The sequence below is a fragment of the Aythya ferina genome (assembly GCF_964211825.1).
Source record: "Aythya ferina genome assembly, chromosome: 12".
Lineage (NCBI taxonomy): Eukaryota > Metazoa > Chordata > Aves > Anseriformes > Anatidae > Aythya > Aythya ferina.
The window spans coordinates 14342982-14356657 of NC_140308.1; the positions used below are offsets into that span (position 1 = coordinate 14342982).

Genomic DNA, 13676 nt, shown 5'->3' on the forward strand with positions numbered 1-13676 from the left:
TGGAAATGCCTGTTTCCCAAAACTGAATTGTTTTGCTGACGGTAGCTGGCTAGCTGTTAAGGACACAAGGGGAGTGAGAAGGGCAATAGTCCCAGTTCTAACTTAAAATGGAATTTGCCAGGAACTAAATATAATTTTTCTTGTTAATAAAATAACAATCTACAATTTTTACTATATCCAACTTTAGTGATGTTTATGGAGAAATATCTTTTGGATTTTGTTCTGTTTTGGGAGCACAATTTATAATAAAATTTAGCTGAAAAAGTAGCAAACAATACGAGCGTAAAAACAGTGATATGAAAGGAAAACTGTTAGTCAGTGGAAAACAGAATGCTTGGAATGTTTATCTTACTATTCTACCATATTTTTTTAAAAAGAAAACCAAACAAAAACAGGGTGTGCCACGCTCTCTACCACCACAGTCCATCCGTGGTTATGTGACAATAGATTTGAAGTACTCTGTGGAGTCGGTCGTGAGCAGCAGTGAACACTTTGACACGAAGGTCACATCCAGGAACTTCCTTGCTGCTGATGGCATGATGTGAGCTGCTCCAGCAGACAAAACACTTGTGTCCTTCCTGAGCTGCATAATCTTCCATTTCCCCAGAATCATCCTGAAGGAAAGCAAAAGTAAATATATATATGTATGTACCAGTAAAATATAACTATTGCATGGGCCAAGGCACAGAAATATAATTTTCAGTGCTGCTTTCATGAATATAGGTCAGTTAGCAACTCTGGAAGCTTTAGGCTAGGTCTATACTTCAGAATCATATAGATATAATTATTATATACTTCATGAGGTTCAACAAGGCAAAGTGCAAGGTGCTGCACCTGGGTGGGGGCAATCCCAGACATGAGCACAGAATGGGGGAAGAACTCACTGAGGGCAGCCCTGCAGGGAAGGACTTGGGGGTTCTGCTGGATGAAAAGCTCGACGTGAGCCAGCAGTGTGTGCTTGCAGCCCAGAAGGCCAAGTGCGTCCTGGGCTGCATCAAGAGGGGTGGGAAGCAGGGATGGGAAGGGATTGTGCCCCTCTGCTCTGCCCTTGTGACCTCTCCCATGAAGAAAGGCTGAGAGAGCTGGGGCTGTTCAGCCTGAAAAAGAGAAGGCTCCAGGAAGACCTCATTGCAGCCTTTCAATACTTAAAGGGGTCTTATAAAAAAGACAGGACTCATTACTTGGGTAGATAACAATAGGACAAGGGGGAATGGTCTCAAACTAAAAGAGGATAGATTCAGACTAGACATTAGGAGGAAATTCTTTACTGTAAGGGTGGTAAGGCACTAGAACAGGCTGCCCTGAGAAGCTGTGGATGCCCCAACCCTGGAGGTGCTCAAGGCCAGGCTGGATGGGGCCTTGGCCAACCTGATCTGGAGGGTGGCATCCCTGTTTACCGCAGGGGGTTGGAGTTGGATGATCTTTAAGGTCCCTTCCAACCCAAACCATTTTATGAATTACAGCAGCACAGGTGTCAGCAGGAACTGCAGGGGGAAAACACCTCCAAGAACAGTGTAGCTGCTGTATTTCAGGACATATGCTTCCAGTCAAGGAAGGAAAGGAAGGAATAAGGAAGTCTTTGGCTTGGATCAAGGGTGACCTTGACATCTTTTGCAGATCAGAGAAAACAACGATGACTTCTAGGCACCCCCCAAAAATGCAAAACTAAGTCTTTGATACTCAGAGCAAAAAAACACCCTCTATTAGGTGGCAGAAATGAATCTAAGTAGACTCACCCTATGTTGGGTTTTCTTATAGGTACCAGGAGGATTGGCTTCTCTCAGAAATCTGTGCCAAGCTGGAAGCGCGGTGCTCAGTGGAGCTTGCTGCCCCACATGGCTGTGGGTGCCAAATGTCAGGAGGGGCAGCTGCTACTTTAAATAGATGTGGATGGCTTTGTTCCTGGTGGAAAATTGGTCTGGGAAGTGACAATAATAGAACTTTCAGGATTCTGCTTTTGAACAGGAAGAGTGTTGATATCGGAATCAATCCAGAATTGAAAGTAATTTTTCCAAGTACTTTTTTGTTTTGTTTTGTTTTAAAGTGTTTCAGGATGCCTCTCTAGTTATAGTTCCCAGAATGAGGAGAAAACAACAACTGTTGTCCACAAGCCTTCTGAGACTTTCATGGAAACGGCCTTTAGTCTTGACAACCAGCAATCTGTCCCTAGAGCACAGATTTGATTAGACTCTAATTGGAAAGCTCCTGCCACCTCGTGGCAAGAACATTCACTTTTCTTCAACCAAGAGAAGAAAAATGGGTAATTATTACCTTTGTAGCACAAACGTATAGCTAAACAAACAGAAAGCAGGGAGACCAGAGGCTTTGGTTGCTTTGCTTCAGCATTTGGACATTATGTTTTACAAATCTGAGTAGTATTTTAAAACAAGGAAAATTTATATGGGTAGACTATGACTTATTAAACAAGTTTCATGGCTTTTTTGTTTTGTTTTGTTTTGTTTTCCTGCAGCTGCTTGCTCTATCTTTCTTTCCAACACACTGTAAATTCTGCTGAAGTACAGTGTTTATTCAAGAGAACCTCCAACAACTTCGGTATTTGTATAAAAAGTTGTTGATGAAAGTCTTTGATGGGTGTCAGTGTGATTGCACATCTGTGTCCATCCTATAACATACCTGGCCTCATTGCACTATTTACTTCCAACTGAAGGAAACATACAGCTGTAGGTTCCTCTTCAGTGACTAACAAACTTCTGTGATACCTTAGCGTGCGTCTCAAGGCCTTTTTTTCCTGTTCAGAACATGAGAAAATAAAACCAGTATCTGTGGTAAGAAATGTTCATCTTTGTACTCCTTCCTGTTTCTTTTGTATTTGGTATTAGTGGCAACTACGGGGGTTCCGCATGTACAGATCCTGAGAATAAATGCCAGCATTTGATGTTTTCACTGATGATGATCAAACTAGGGTCGTGAAACTCTAGCAGCTTCAACCGACCACAAAACCAAGACAGAGCAAAATGGGGGAAAAATACACTTTTTACAGACTTGGCTCACAACCCATTTGATTCCAAACCTTAGATTAATATTTCTTGTTAGGTTTTATCTGAGAAATATGTTGCAACTATGCTGATTAAATAGATTAAATCAGATAATGAACCTCCCCCGCTCCGAGTATGAACTCACTCCATTTTAGGACCTGAAAACAATCCTGAGATCAGTAGAAGAAACAGAATTTCATTGCAGTAGTTAAGACTGCCAATGTTGCTATTTTTATGCAAAGAAAATTTTCCATACCTAGGACTTCCTCTTCCTAACATGTTATAATGATTTCTAAGTAAAATAGTGATGGCTGTGCACAAGAGAGGCCAAAGGGACAGCCTCTGAGATTGCAATCTTTACTTGGAAGACAGACACCAAGTTCCGATACGTGGTAAGCAGCACCTATAGTACTATGTCAGTGGGGCTCGTCATCATAAAATCATAGAGTGGTTTGGGTTGGAAGGGACCTCAAAGGTCATCCAGTTCCAAGCCCCTGCCAGGGGCAGGGACACCCCCCTATCCCACCAGGGTGCTCAAAGCCCCATCCAGCCTGGCCTGGAAATGGCCTTAGCCATTTTGCAGTGGTGAGGTTTCAAAGCTGATTCATTCACAGAAATACATCCATGCCAAATGCTAGTTGGGACAGCTGGTATGTAGGGAAGATGTTCCATGAGCTGGCAGAGTCCAAGGGTTTTAGAGAAACCACATCTCCCTTAAAAATGGCTGCTGCCACAATAGGTGTCTGCATTTGCAAATCCTTACCTTCTGAGCAGTGGTAGTGGTAGTTAATCTGTGCTGGCAGCGAAAACACTTTGGACTTGTGAGCACTGAAATCAGTGAAGCTGCTCTGTGCCTGCACCAGGCCTTTCTACTGTGAAAAATAGTTCCCCCACATAATGTTCTCCCTTTGTGTTCTGACAGCAGCTGGTACAAACGTAAGTGCTGCAGTTAGTTTATAGCTTCTCAGCTTGCTCCAAAATACGTCTGAGATGAATATAACATGATATAAACATAGCGATAGCTATTATCAGGGACAGCTGTGTAACTACATTCTGGACAATAAAGAAAGCTCACAGGATATTTATTAAGAGAACAGTCCTGCCAGATGGACTCTGCAGGAAAGGCATACCTCCCAAATGCCATGTTATAAGAATTATTAAACACAAACAGCCGCTAAGGCTCATCCAGGGCTATTGAAATGAAATTACAGAAGAAAGCTGACTGTGAGCCAAAGAAAGAAGTTGGCTTGTAGCAGCTTTAAAAATCAGTTTGCATTCAGAACCTACAGGGCTGAACTCTTAAAAGTCAGAGCAGGAGCTTAGTCACTCAGCAAAAGTTGTTCTTCAATAAGAAGTTGGTGAGCTTAATTTTCCAGAGGCACGCGGAAATAGTTTTAGGTAGAAATCAGTTTGGGGGTGAAACTTGGCTTTGCTAGGAGAGAAAACTGGGAAAATAGGGTGACAAAATACAAGCAGTGATGGTTATTAATTACTTTGAAAGTAGGAGATGGGAATTTGAAAGGCTGAGAATTAACAAGGAAACTTGAGCTAGAACTAGAGTGTGTGTGGAGAAGTTAACCTGAGCCTGTTAGTTACCAGTCTAAACTAAATTTGGGAGACAGTTTCCTGCCATAGGCATAAAAGTGGACCTGGCCTAGATTAGGCTTCAGATGAAGAAACAACTATTTCGTAAAGAAAATATTTGTTCCATGTAGTGTGCTTCAGTCCACTTGAGTTGATGATAAATGTTTGTATGTGAAGTTCGTCAAATTATCAATGTGCAGCAGAATTTCAAGTGATGTAAGGGTCTCTGTTTAAATTTTCCTATACTGAGAGCCAGTGGATTGAGGAAAGATGCATATTCCTGTTAAGATGTGCCTTGTGCAACAGCCCTGTGAGTGTTTTGTTTGGGAGGCTTGTTTTCTTCTCTGCAAGTGGAATCGTGACCAAAAGCATGAAGGCCTTCTGCTTTTTTCAAAGCATGAAGTAAAATTAAATTTAAAGTGAAGTAAAATTAAATTTGTGTTTTTCAAAGCATGAAGTAAAATTAAAATGATGATAAGCAAAGTTTATTTCCTGCAAAACTCCAGAATCATGTTTTTGCACATATTTCTTTGTCTATATCCAAATTGTCAGCTCCCAGAAAGGGAACAGAAGGCCCCTGTAGGTTCAGAAAGATAAGTGTATTTGAAAAGGTCGCCTGTAACTTGTGAGCATTTTGGCTTTTACAAATATCACAGAGTGGTGATGTAAGTTCTGCGTAAAACCTGGCAGGTATGGTAACAAGGGCTAGATGTGGTCAGTGTGGCTAAATTCGGTCAGTGGTATGGTGCATACCTGTACCTGGTTCTCCTGCAAATTCAGCTCTTAGGAGACTCTTCTCAGTGTGGGTCAGCAAGAGGCAGAGATGCAACCATCACGAGGTGCAGAAAGGGAGATTCCAGTGGATTTAAGGCCTGGAAAGGTTGTACAATCTTTTTCCTTGAAGACATCAAAACCTTGATGGGACAAGGGTCTGAGCATCCTGATCTGACTTTGAATTTAGCTTAGTTGGAATCAGGAGGCTGGACTAGATGACATCCCTCCAGAAATCCCCTGCAACCGAAATTATTCTGCGATGAGGGGTACCTGTTTCTAAACCCACATAAACAGAGCAGTGTTAAACACATCATTTGTTAGTGAGCAGATGCAGGATGGACTGCACAAAAGTCTGCCACAAGAGGGAGGAGACGCTGGATTTTGAACATGCACAGCACAAGGCTTGCGGGTTGAGGGGTGGGCGGTAGCTGAGCTGGAAGTTCTCTCACTGACTTTATTCCTGTGCGAGGGGCAATCTCCGAACGCCTGTTGAGTGTGAAGCCTGAGATGTGTGAGCTACAGCAATAGAGGACATTCCTTGGCTGCTGTCCTGATGCCAGGAGGAGCTGGTGCCAAGCTTTAACTGTTGCAGTGGTATGTGGATTTCGTCTCTGCTGCATTTCCCTAAGAAGGTAACCTGCTCCAAGGAGCCTTTAGATAAACAAGAAAAAGTATAAATCTCGTGTTTACTTCCATTTCTCAACTCTGCTCAGACAGCATAGAAAAAAGCTGTATGGTTTTTGTACTTTATGTTAAATGCCATTTAAATAGAGGTGCCTAGTATGCCATGTTCTTAATTCTGTCTACTGCTTGCTTCAGTTTTCAAGAACAGGTTACTGAATGATGATACAAGCGAGTGTCTTATTTACCTAAATAGTTTCAAAGGCAAATAAGTCTTATTGTCAAAGTGTAAAGAATATTTTGCATAGGTTGTAACAGGATGAAACCTAGAAGGTACTTTTATTCTATGTTCTTGGGGCACAGTGACTTCAGATCAATGTTAAGTAGGAAGTTTTCATAGCTACCAATAATATTATTTTTGTATAAATACACAGAATGGAGATTTGGTAATGTATAAATAATTGCTGTTAGTTGAACAGCTTGAAGAACATACAATTACGTTTTCTGCTTAAAAATCTTCCTGAAAATCACTATGGACATATATTGATGGAAAAAAGAGTAAATATTTGGATCAACATTTAGCATGTAACAGATTTATGTAGCATCAGAACAGCGTTATTGTGTGAAAAAGGCTTGCTACATTCCCATTAAGGATTTTGAAGCAACAAATTACGTGAATTTCTGGAATAGCAGTTATATTGGACTATGCCACAGAGTTGTAATAAACCATAAAACCTTAGTGTTCCCTTATGAGTCATTTTGTCAGGAACTCGTGGAGTTCTAGAGAAAGCGGTTGCACATAGGAGCTGTATTTTGATTTGTGGAAACTGAAGCTGAAAGTCGCCTTCAAAAGCTAAATGGCCTTTGTAATGCCAGCTTGCCAGAACTCTGATGCTCGGCCAATTTTTTGACATTTTATTGTTTAGCATCTTACACACTTAGCTCTTAAGATCAAATATAGCATTTTCTAGATAAGAGAGAGAAAGATTTTTTTTTCTGTGGTAACCAAGTCTACATTTATGCTTTTTACATTTGAGGGCAACGTTTGTGGTTGTCACAAAGCAGAAAAGAAGCCACTTCGAACTGCTCTCTGTCCTTTTCAGTTCTGCAGAAGTGCTGTTTCACCAGAGCTTTTTGGATCTTACACTGTGTATATATTTCTGCTATTGTGTGGAAGCAAAGCTTCTCAAAGATTGCATACCCATTTAAGAAGGATTTCAGCAACAGTTGTGTTTTCAGTAATTGCTGTTCCTCCAAATCTTTCCTTTATGTGTCACCATCAGAAGATAACAGAAGTGTGCTCTCTCTTAGGCTTCAAAAATGTGGGCAGAACAAAAAACAAAACAAAACAAAAACCCAACAAAACAACTTGTGGTGTGTTTGAGAACACTCTCCTTTGAAAAACTGTCCATCATCATCTCTGCTGCAGGTTCATAATCGAGTGCGCTGCTTAGCCAGTGGTGAGGATAAACTCCACAGCAACGCAAGTATTCAGATAGGCTTTCTTGTGCTGAAGCAAGGTCATTACCTTCTGCAAGAGCAGTATTTCCCCAGCATTTACATCCATTATGGTCAAAATCAGTTTTTAAATCTCATTAATGCTCATCCTCCTGGCCTTTATGTCTCTCACTACTTTGTAGCATTATTTTTTGAATGCTGGATCCAAACATTTTAAAAATATTAGGAATATTTTAGATCTTGACAAAACCCTGCCAAAAAGAGTGATTCTGTCAGCAGTGAAGTCTGGAGGGGACTTGGCTCACACTGCTCCTGGCATGGAGAAGCACAGGGGCAGAGATGCTGGTTAACCAAGGGGCAGGAGCATGAGGCAGAGGGCCCAGAGGGGATGACTGTGAGGCAAACCATCCCTTTCAGCTGCAGCCTGCTGTCTGTAGCTTTGGAGCCTGCTATAGTGTGTACAGTTAGGAATGTGGCTGCAGAGGGAAACCCTGGAGGAGCTGTTTGCTCGAGTACATGTGAGGGTTCTGCTTTGCATTCTACGAAAGCAGCACTGTTGGATCCGACCAAGGGGAGACTGTTAACAGAGAAGCTGTCACCAGGCTACTCTCTTGGTGAAACACTTCCAGCTGATCCTTCCTCTGAGGTCAGTCAGCACTCTTCAACCAAAGCAAGGTTTGCCTGATAATGTGCGCTGTGATACAGTGCTATAGAAGTAGTTGGGAGGCTGTTCTGGCTTGTTATGCGTTTAGGAAGTTATATCATAGAAAGCAACCAATCTCCTGTACTTCAGGGGCAAAAAAGTCTTGCACACTGAGGTTATGTTGCTTCTGAAAAACCTGCAGTTCACCTGCGTAGCATGTGAAATGTCCAAGGATGCATTCATGTTCAAGGCTGAAAGCTAAGCACAACTTGATAAGTACTGTAATTACTCTACGGGGTTCCTCTTTCCCAGAAAGTCTGGGACGTATTATCCTGCTTGTTGCTTCCTCTTCCCTAGGGAACCTGACATGCATTCAAACCATTACAGTATTTATTCCCCTTTTTTTGAGCAGTAAGTGAAACAACACCCTGTTCTCTCAGTGCTTGGGGGCGTTTCATTGTACCTCCACAAAGAGGAAAGGAACAGCATGTGGAAATCATAAATTGTAAACATTGCACTGGGACAGCACTGAGGAGGTTTCTGAGCAGATGAACAGCTAAACCTGATGTGGCTCTGAGCTGCTGACAGTGGAAGGACTTTTAAGAAAAAATATGGAAAGATTTGAAAGACTGACTCGATGACAAGAGGAATTTCAAAGTGATCCCTACCCTTTGTAAAAAACATACTGCACAGTCTGATGCATGTGTTCTTCCAGAAGCATGCTCACTATTTACATATGGCTAATCATGTTTAATTATTATTTCAGAGACAGGGAAAATCCAAGCTTTTGCTGGAAATCAGCAAGGAAGTTTTCACCAAGGGTCCCAGTCATCTTTTGGTGTTTGTGCTGTCTGCAATGAAGCTGCTACCATGATTTGAGGTAGTTAATTCAGAGCTACCCTGGTATTATCTACATGAGCTCCCAGCGTAACTGGGCCGTGCAGGGCATGAGCCTTCTTCATCTCTAGGCTGTTACTACCTTGAGCTGTGAGCCCTGTTTTATGGCACTTCTTACACTTGATCGGGCATAATAATGTAATGAACTCTGGTATCAATGTCAAGGCTGTCATTAAATGTTTTAATAAAGATTAAGATGGAAAATCATCAAATGGGTGAAAGGAACGCCATTCCTAACTGAGATTTGCTGCACTTAAATAGCAGCTGTTTACTAAATGCCCTGCACTGAGGTCTGTCCTGCTGCTGAAAAGGAGAAGAGAGGCCAGGCAGCGCTTGCCTGTAATTTCCGAAGATGGTAAATGACAGAGGCATGCAGTAAAGCTTTCCTTTTTTACTGTGAAACTTACCATTGAAATACATCTATTTTAAAAGAGCAACCCCCCCCCTCCTCGTCCCAGCCTTATAAGGCAGATCTGGCCATCCCGCTGTTACGGGATGTCCTCCCTGACGTGGGAACACTCACTGCAAAGTCTGCTTTCTCAGCACTCGTGCTTTATTGATAGTAACTTCCTAGATGATTGTAAAGAGCTTGGAGAACATAAAGCAATTGTAAAAGCAAAATACAGGGAAGTAGCAAAGCTTCATTTCTGTAGCGAGCATCTGCAAAGACTCTGTGCTCAGTCCAGCTCTTTTGGGACCATTGTTTAGTTTCTTCTGGACTTTGTGCTGGTGGCTTTTCTAAGCTTGGTGCCCCCAAATTGCTGTGCCTACCCTGCGTGTAGAAGAATAGTGGGGATGGAAAGCAGTTATGCTTTTAATGGGAGGTGCAAAAGCAGATGGGGATCTTGAGGCATTTTAGCTCTGAAGTGTAATGTGGAGGAACAGATAACGCTGCATTTTGCACCACCCTCCTTATCTGTTCCCCAGCGTTTGTGTCTGTGTGTTGCAAGCCTGTGATATTTTGAGTAGCTGCAGTGGAGCTGAAAGTCAGCAGAAAATTTCCTCTGTGCTCGTTGTCCCTTGCAGTGGTACACGTATTTCTCCGGGACTGACCCTGGTCTGGGGGAGATTCAGCTGCGGTGCTGAACTCACAACTGGAGAGACATACGGCCCTATTTCAGTCCCTGGGGCAGCATCAGGAGGCTGCCTCTGGGTTTGTCCCAAGGGAACTAATGATACTTGCTTTACCTGCCCCAGGGCTCAGAGAGAGAAGCCTGGTCAGGGAAAGGAGCAGGGAGGCTGTAGGGCCTGTTTTACCTTACCTCCCCACTGCATGGCACCTTCCAGCTTCCTGCACCAGCTTAATTGTAAGTCAACTTAAGAGAACCACTGCAGTTTTAAAGGCATCTAAGACTTCATTGTGGTCATGTTTATCTTTTATTTTTGGAAACTGCCTTCTTCAGTAAATGGATTTTATTGAAAATAAATGAGAGAAAGAAACCAAACAGCGGGTCCTAGTAGCACAGCAGGGCTCATAATCTGGACAAGGATTTCCCTGTTGCTAGATGTAATGTGTAAGACCACGTATCTTTGCAGTGCCTCATTTTTTGGCCAAATACATAAATATTCAATTTCCTCTAGTAAAAGTAAAAACAGAGGTCAACTTGTTCAGAACTGACACGGCTTAGTTGTTACCAATGGCAATTCAAATACTTGTCTTGTAAAGGCTGTGTTACACACACACAAGATAGAAAATTACTTTTCCAATATTTTTTCCCTGTATACAAGCATTAACCTGTGGCAATGAATAAAAGTGGAAAAGCTCCCTTTTACTCAGTTAGTGTGGGAGGAACACTTCCCTTGGTTATTCTGCAGGCATAAGAGGAAAAAAAAGCTTCTTCCATCAGGTATGGTATGAATCCTGGACAAACCAAAGTGTTGCATAGGAGTCAGCTGTGCTCTGTCAAGGGGAAGCCCGAAAGGATCATCCCAGTCTTGAGAGGTCTGCTCCTCATCCTGATGCTAGGGGAAGTACTTTGGCCTGAAGGAAACCATTACCATGATAAAATCCAGATGCGCAGACTATGATGTAAATTGATTTCTACATTGTCCTAAGGGCCTAGCCAAAACCTCTTAAGTTTTGTACGTGAGAAGACACTTGATGGAGTCAATCATGCTTCTGCTATGTTTGTTGATGAATGAAGACTGCTAAGCATCCTCAAAGGGATGAATCAGTTTCTACAGCATTCTTCTCTGTGCAGAGTTAGACAGATCTCTTTACATCACAGGTACTGCCTGGGCCAATCCTTATGTAATGGGTTTCTCAGGAAAAACACTGGGTGGGTGGTATTACTTTATTATTATTATTATTATTATTATTTTTAACCTTAGGAATACAGCTCACCCTGTGTCATGTTTATACTGGATCTTCACTTCTGCCTACATACATGCTACTGTGTTTATTCAGCTGTCCTAGTGCTTCTTTCCTAGACAACTTCAGCATTGATTCTAAACCAGCTTCCCCTTCTACACTGCCTTTTGCCTAAGTTTTTATGCTCCCGCTGTTCTGAAGTACCACTTCCTGACAGATGGTCCCACATGTGAGTACCTTCCCAAATCCTGTGGAACAGAAAAGTCCTGAGCCAGTTTCTCCAAAGAGGAACCTCAGGAATTTTCCTCAATTACAGGACTTTTTAGAATAGCAGTTTACACCTTGCTGAACCCAAGGTGAGAGATCATTTCTTAATCTTACTTTTATTTTTGAATTTTTTACATAATGCTGATTTAGAGAGAAAATATGTGCAAAATGAATGACTTGTCATTTTAAAACTTTTTAATTATGCAACTTAATTAAACTTATACTGGCTTATTAAATCAAAATTCCTTTTATAGCATATTTACATTCTCTCAGACATAGGCAGGGTAAATAATCCAGTTAAACTTTTCTTTGATTTACACTCTGTGTATTGCAGGTGACAGGAAAACAGTGTAATGTATAGCCTGGAAACATAAGAATCTCAAGAACATGTTTTTTTCACTCTACTGTTTCTTAGTGCACTGATTTCAAAATCTCTTTTGCCTTGTAATTTCATCATATCTTGGATATTTGCTATTTGTTTTTACCTCTGGGAACAAGAAATTCACAAAACAACCTTCATAATCAGTAAGAACAAAAACACTTCTCTGCTGCCAGAAGGTTTATAAACATGAACTTCACTGACTTATAGTGGACAATGAATGGAAAGTCAACTTTATTTTTCTTCTGTTGTCCTTTGGAAAAACTTGAGTACTGGCTGTACAATAGGAGCTGAACAATGCCCACTTGCTGAACTCCTTTGACTTGAAAGAATTAATAGGGCAAGTGTCTCTAGATTAGGATGTCACTCAAATAAGCAAAGGAGGTGACTGCTTCTCAACTTCATAGGTAATGTTGCCAGTAACTCTGAATGTGGGGAAAAACAACTCTCTTCCCTGCAAAGGTACTTTCACCTCCTAGCACATCTTACACTACTTTACACAGAACAGAAGGTAATTCTAACCTGTTTGTAAAATACTTTTTGTCCAACACATAGAAGGCTGTTGTATAAGTGCTTGAGTGCTATATTTAAAAAAGAACAGGGGGTACATTGATTACTCTTGAAGTTGTCATACCTATGATCTCATTAAAATAAAGTGACTCTGAAATTTGGCACATTCTGTACTTGTTAAAATATGAAAAATGTGTAGGGTTTCCATAGCTTTCTCTGGCACATACTCTGTGTTTTAACAATGAAGAGTTTACTCAGAAAGGAGAAGATTTTTGGAATTTCTCAAAAAATGTATCAGTGTTCATTTCAGCCTGAGGTTTCCCCAGTAATGGGAACAAACAAATTAAAGCTGTTCCAATGGAGAAAACAATCTTGTTGCAGCGTTTTGGGAGGTGCACCCTCACCCTGCTAGTTCTGAATAAGATGGTTCCCTTCAGCAGTCAGTTGGTGGCAGCAGCAGTGTTTATGGAGTTATAGGTGCAAAACCACACTAGCCAGAGGTCTTCAAATCTTTCAGAAAAGGTAGCAGTCTTACACTTCCCATGGCTGCCTTCCCTTCTGTTCATTGGTCTTTCTTCCTACAAACTCACCCCAGCCTTACCAGAAAAGAGGGCATTTTGCCTCTGCTTATATTACTAAATCCACAATGTCTGCAGACTGGAAACTTACCTGTTTCATCATGTTCAGCAAATAATTGTGGTATCTCTTTGCTTTAGCAAACTTGAAAATGGAAATGAAGAGAAATCCAACAAAGTTGTTGCTATGGCTGATGTTCCTCTCCGATTCTGTGCCATTCACCTACGAGAAATCAATGAGAGAGCAAGCTATCAAGCTGATGCAAGATACGCGTTTAATCGATGGGTATATAAAATATGTTTGATTAAACCCTCTCAGTGAATCTTGATAAGTGAAGAGGAAATGCCACAGTGTGTTTGGATGAGTAGAAACAGCAGACTGTGCCTAGCACATAGCAGTTAGTTACCGTTGTACAGATTTGTCAGCGAGAAGGAATTTCAGTTCACTGGGTACATACTGTAGGACTAGGTTACTCTAAATGCCTTTGTGATTTTCTGGTCAGGTTTCACCACTTAATTATTGTTTCCCTTTTCATGGTGTCCTTTCCTTAATTTAATGGCATCTTTGGCAGCCATGACTTGTTTCAGAGCTAGAAGCCAGACACCATGCTTTGAAAGGTTACCCTTGCAACTTGAAGGAATGCTGCCTGTGGTGAATGTG

General features: G+C 41.5%; 1 protein-coding gene and 1 long non-coding RNA gene across 11 annotated transcripts in view; one reads left to right on the forward strand and one right to left on the reverse strand.

The window, feature by feature from the left end:
- The window catches only part of LOC311443253 (dipeptidase 2-like), a 46131-nt gene that overhangs the window by 25525 nt on the left and 6930 nt on the right, over positions 1-13676 (forward strand). For 2 of the 10 annotated variants that reach the window (XM_084533307.1, XM_084533302.1), the window contains exons 1-4: positions 10821-11201; positions 11305-11513; positions 11601-11640; positions 13157-13301. In XM_084533307.1, the coding sequence (XP_084389433.1) occupies positions 13168-13301 (134 nt within the window). In that variant the 5' untranslated portion in view covers positions 10821-11201; positions 11305-11513; positions 11601-11640; positions 13157-13167. Of the gene's footprint in view, positions 1-5732; positions 5987-10820; positions 11202-11304; positions 11641-13156; positions 13302-13676 lie in introns of those variants that run through there. The other 8 variants (XM_084533308.1, XM_084533306.1, XM_084533305.1 and 5 more) reach the window with 8 other exon arrangements.
- Positions 166-13238, reverse strand: LOC311443258. The gene is made up of 2 exons (XR_014697155.1): positions 13110-13238; positions 166-614 (listed from the first exon to the last, which is right to left on the reverse strand). It is a non-coding gene; the product is annotated as an uncharacterized lncRNA (long non-coding RNA).